This window comes from Penaeus japonicus, unplaced genomic scaffold, assembly GCF_977035675.1.
Source record: "Penaeus japonicus unplaced genomic scaffold, GWHDUDI00000001_assembly GWHDUDI00000042, whole genome shotgun sequence".
NCBI lineage: Eukaryota > Metazoa > Arthropoda > Malacostraca > Decapoda > Penaeidae > Penaeus > Penaeus japonicus.
In genome coordinates, this window is record NW_028234444.1 from 16333981 (window position 1) to 16338980 (window position 5000).

General features: G+C 43.5%; 1 protein-coding gene across 1 annotated transcript in view; it reads right to left on the reverse strand.

The window, feature by feature from the left end:
• Positions 1 to 3451, reverse strand: part of mib2 (E3 ubiquitin-protein ligase mind bomb 2) — a gene marked incomplete at its 5' end in the record, with an annotated part of 20939 nt that extends 17488 nt beyond the window's left edge. The window contains 1 exon segment of the mRNA XM_086535020.1: positions 3280 to 3451. Within this exon segment, the coding sequence (XP_086391146.1) occupies positions 3280 to 3451 (172 nt within the window).
• Between the last annotated feature and the right edge of the window lie 1549 nt (positions 3452 to 5000).

The following is a 5000-nucleotide window of genomic DNA, read 5'->3' on the forward strand; positions in this document are numbered from 1 at the left end:
AAAAAAAAAAAAAAAAAAAATATATATATATATATATATATATATATATATCAACAAGAACAACAAAATCTAACAACAAAAACAAACAAACAGCGACAGCAAACCAATTTTCCTCATCATCTCCATGTGTCATGAGATAACTTGCTAAAAAACGTAAACAATGATGATGATGATGATGATGATGATGCTTGACGATTTCTCTTGCTTACAGGGAAAGTAATTTGGTATTGCATGCAACTGCTTTGCCGTGTCAGGGAAAGTAAAAAGAACATGCTAACGAGTCAATATGTGGCAACTAAACAAGAATGATAATACGTGGATGATGATGCGTTCATACCGAACATTATCTCAACTCTCTCTCTCTCTCTCTCTCTCTCTCTCTCTCTCTCTCTCTCTCTCTCTATATATATATATATATATATATATATATATATATATATACATACATATATATGTATATATACATATATTTTCTCTCTCTCTCTCTCTCTCTCTCTCTCTCTCTCTCTCTCTCTCTCTCTCTCTCTCTCTCTCTCTCTCTCTCTCCTTTCTCACTCTCATTCACACATAAACACCCAAACACACGCAAAAGAAAAGAAAAGAAAAGAATAAAGAAAAGACAAAAGAAAATCAAAACAAGGCAATTCCTGCAGAGACCCCCACCCCACATCCACACCCACACCCACCCACCCACACCCACCCACACCCACACCCACCCCTCTAACGAAGTGAGCTTTACGAATGGTTAGATACGCGACATTGCACACACGCGGCGCCCCCCCCCCCCCGTCCTCCTCGCATGTCCCAACTACCTTGCGAAAAGCACCGAAGACACTTCCTCTCGCGAATAAACGCTAAGGTTAAAAAAAAAAATCTCCCCACGGCATTCGTAGTCATGCCAGCCGCCGCCGGGAAAGTCATCGCCGTCTCCCGCTCTGCCGTCTGGGTCTTCTCGAGTTGCATTGTGCTCAGAAGAGACTCGCTAAACCATCAAACTGGTTTAGCGAGTGACGGCGAGTGACATCGCGTTTGCTGGCGTATGATTCGGCGGCGTACGGTGTGACTGAGGCCTAGTTCGTAGTAATCTTCCTATTGATTGTATATATATATATGTATATGTATGTATGTATGTATGTATGTATGTATGTATGTGTGTGTGTGTGTGTGTGTGTGTGTGTGCTTGCGTGTGTGCTTATGTGTGTGCATGTGAACGAGCGCGCGTGTGTGTGTGTACTTCCCCCTTCTCTCCCTCTCTCCCTCTCACCCTCTCCCTCTCTCTCTCACAGATTCCAAACTCCCCTGTGCAATCTGAGAAAGCAGTTTCGCAATCTCACGCTGGCAATCATCATCATCATCATGACACACCGATAATGGCACGCAGTCAGTCGTTAGCCGCGGAACTTTGATTGTCTTTTGGGGTTTCCGAAGAAGATTTGTATGATCTGCGAATTAGGTTCGAGTTCAATTGGTGATCAGACGCTTACTCCCCCCCCCCGCTCTCTCACTCTCACTCTCTCTCTCTCTCTCTCTCTCTCTCTGTTTCTGTCTCTCTCTTTTATCTTCGTCTTCATTTACACTTTCACTCCCCCCTCAAGCTCACTTCTTGGTTCTCTCCCTTCCACCCACCCACCCACCCACCCACCCACCCATCCCTCCACCCCCAATCAAATACCCCCTCCCTCCCTCCCTCCCTCCCCCCTCCCTCCCCACAGACTCCCCCTCGAACGGAAATCAACCGAGAATCAACCGGGGCGCGTCACGAGGCGCTGCTTTCGGGCCGAAGGGGGGACTGAGGACGAGATCAAGTTCCTTTCAAGGAAGGTCACGAGGGGAGGGGGGAGGGGGAGGGAGGGAGAGGAGAGGAGGGGAAGGAGGGAGGAGGGGAAGGGGCGGGGGAGGGAGGGAAGGAGGGAGGAGGGGAAGGGGCGGGGGAGGGAGGGAGAGGAGAGGAGGGAGAGGAGGGGGTGGGGGAGGGAGGGGGTGGGGGGGAGGGGGAGGGAGGGAGAGGAGAGGAGGGGGTGGGGGAGTGGAGGAAGGAGGGAGGAGGGGGGAGGGAGAGGAGGGAGGTAGGGGAGGGGGGAGGAGGGAGGAGTATGAGAGGGGGAGTAGGAGGGGAAAAGAAGGCAGGAGTGGGCGTAGGGGGGGGGGAGTGATTAGGGGAGTGGGAGTAGGAGAGAGAGGGAAGGGAGGAGGGAAGGGAGAAGGGAGGAGGGAGGAGAGAGGAGAGAGAGGGGAAGAAAGAAAAAGAAAGGAGGAAAGGAAAAAAGAAAGAGAAAAGAGGAAGAGAAATTAAAAAACAAAATCCCACAAACAACCCCACCAAAGAAAGAGACACAACACAAGGACAAACACACAAACAAAAGAAGAAACAAACAAACAAACCCAACCAGCGAGCGAGGCAAGGCGTAGCAGCAAATGTCACTAGAGGACACCACCCCCTCACCCCCCCCCCTCTCTCTCTCTCTCAAGTGTCACGAGTGCCAAAGGGTGACACATCGGACAGGTGCGAGATGCCACGACGAGAATAAGAGAGAGAGAGAGAGAGAGAGAGAGAGAGAGAGAGAGAGAGAGAGAGAGAGAGAGAGAGAGAGAGAGAGAGAGAGAGAGAGAGAGAGAGAGAGAGAGAGAGAGAGAGAGAGAGGAGAGAGAGAGAGAGAGAGAGAGAGAGAGAGAGAGAGAAAGAGAGAGAGAGGAGAGGGATAAAGGAGGGGGAAAGAAGGAGAGGCGGAGAGACAGTGAGAGAGAGAGAGATGAGTGTGTGTGTGTGTGTGTGTTCATGACTAATAAAACAGTCAGTCACAATCGATCAAAGCAACCAATCACTCAACCATGAAGCGAGTCAGCCATACAAATCATGCAAGAGGAAAACAGAACAAGGACAAAAACAAAAACAACAATTACAACAACGCAAACACAAAAAGAAAAGAAAATGCCCACTCGGGAGGTAAACAAACAGACAAGAACAAACATATCAACAAAAACAAAACAAATCAAATCAAACAAAAATAATATGTGAGGAAACAAGGACACGAAGAAGAAAAAACTAACTGTTCTCAAAAACATGAACAAGAAAAAGACGAAAAGAAAACCAAGGAACACAAACAAAACACGCACAAAAACAAGACAAAAAAACAAAACAAACACAATACATAAAAAAGTAAAACAACAAAAACATGAACAAACAAACAAACAAAAACTCCAAAAGGCAAGGCAAGGAAACAAACACAACACCAAAAAACAAAAACAAAAAACAAAACAAAAAAACAAAAAACCACTAACCCCTTCGAGTTGACATTCTCGTATCGTACGAAAGCGTGCGAGAGGTCGTGCTTATCGGCCATGTAACAGGTCGTGCACAGGTCGTAGTCGTAGCAGTGGTTGCATTTCCAGCGCAGTCCTGCAATAGCCTGCCGCTTGCAACCGTCGCAGATGTGCTTCGGGTGCTTCACGCCTGGAAAGGAAGAAGAGAAGGAAGTCAAGTGGATGTCAAGATCTTTTTTTCTTTCTGAGGAATCGGACGAGAATCGGGTGAACGTCATTTTGATTTCATGATTATTCGTCGTTTCAGTCATTTTGGTTATGATTAAGTAGCGTCGGTATTAATAAAATCAATAATCATAATTTTTTAATGATAATATAACAATAATAAAGATAATGATAATGATAATAAAAGGAGTAGTAGTAGTAGTAGTAGTAATGACAATAATAATAATAACAATGATGATAATGATAATATCAACAACAATAATAATAGTAATAAAAACAATAATAATAACACTAATAATAATAACGATAACAATCACAATTAATAGCAATAATAATAATAATAATAATAATAATAATAAAACATTAACCATAAGTGACAGAACAACAACTATGATAACCGATGAAGATAATAATAGTAATGATTATGATGAAAATGATAATGACAATAACAATAACCACACAATAATAACAACAGTAATAATGATGATAATAATAATAAAAAAAAAACAAGAATAATGATAACGATCACAACAACAAAAACAACAAAAACAATAATCATAACAACAACAACAACAACAACCCCTCCCTATCTCCCCCCCCCCCAAAAAAAAAAAAGCAACAACGAGCAACAACGAGCAACAACAAAACTGCAATACTGATCAATATGCCAATCACCCTTCCTTCCCCTTCCGCGCCGCCTGCATACCACGCAACACAAGGCTACGCCGAGAGCCAACACGAGGAAAATGCGAAAGAAAAAGAAACATGTGCCTGTTTTTTCAATCTTTTTTTTTTCTTTTTTTTTTTTTTTAGTTAATCAGTTTCGATTTGATTTTAGTATTTGTGGTTGGTTAGAAGAAATGTTTTTGATACGGGGAGGGAGGGAGGGAGGGAGGAGGAGAGAAGGAGAGGAGGGAGGGAAGGGGCGGGGGAGAAATAAGAGGAAAGAGGGTTGGAGGGAGGGAGGAGATAGGGTAGGAGGGTGGGAGGGAGGGAAGGAGGGAGGGAGGGAGATAGATAGACTGAGAGAGAGAGAGAGAGAGAGAGAGAGAGAGAGAGAGAGAGAGAGAGAGAGAGAGAGAGAGAGAGAGAGAGAGAGAGAGGAAAAAAAAAAGACCACCTATGTCTTCAGACGTAAAGGTCATGTCAACATCATTTCAATCATTCCCGTAGACATAACTTCAATCACTTTCACAATATAATAAGCAATGATAATTCTCATCACTAGAATGTAAAGGAAAACAGGCAAAAAGAAAAATCAAAATATTACTCCTACCAATGTCGTATTAGTACGACCTTATGCGTCTGGGCGGAAAGGTCGTATCAATTTGATAACAAAGCTCGTAAACCTAATCACACTTAATTAATCAAAATAAAACCCAACAAAAAACAAAAATAGTAAAGAGAGAAAATAAAAAATAAAAAACAATATATATATATATATACACAAATGATCACCTGTGTATCTATCTAATCACAATTCAGACGACCGCGCGAATCGTACGTCCACTCGG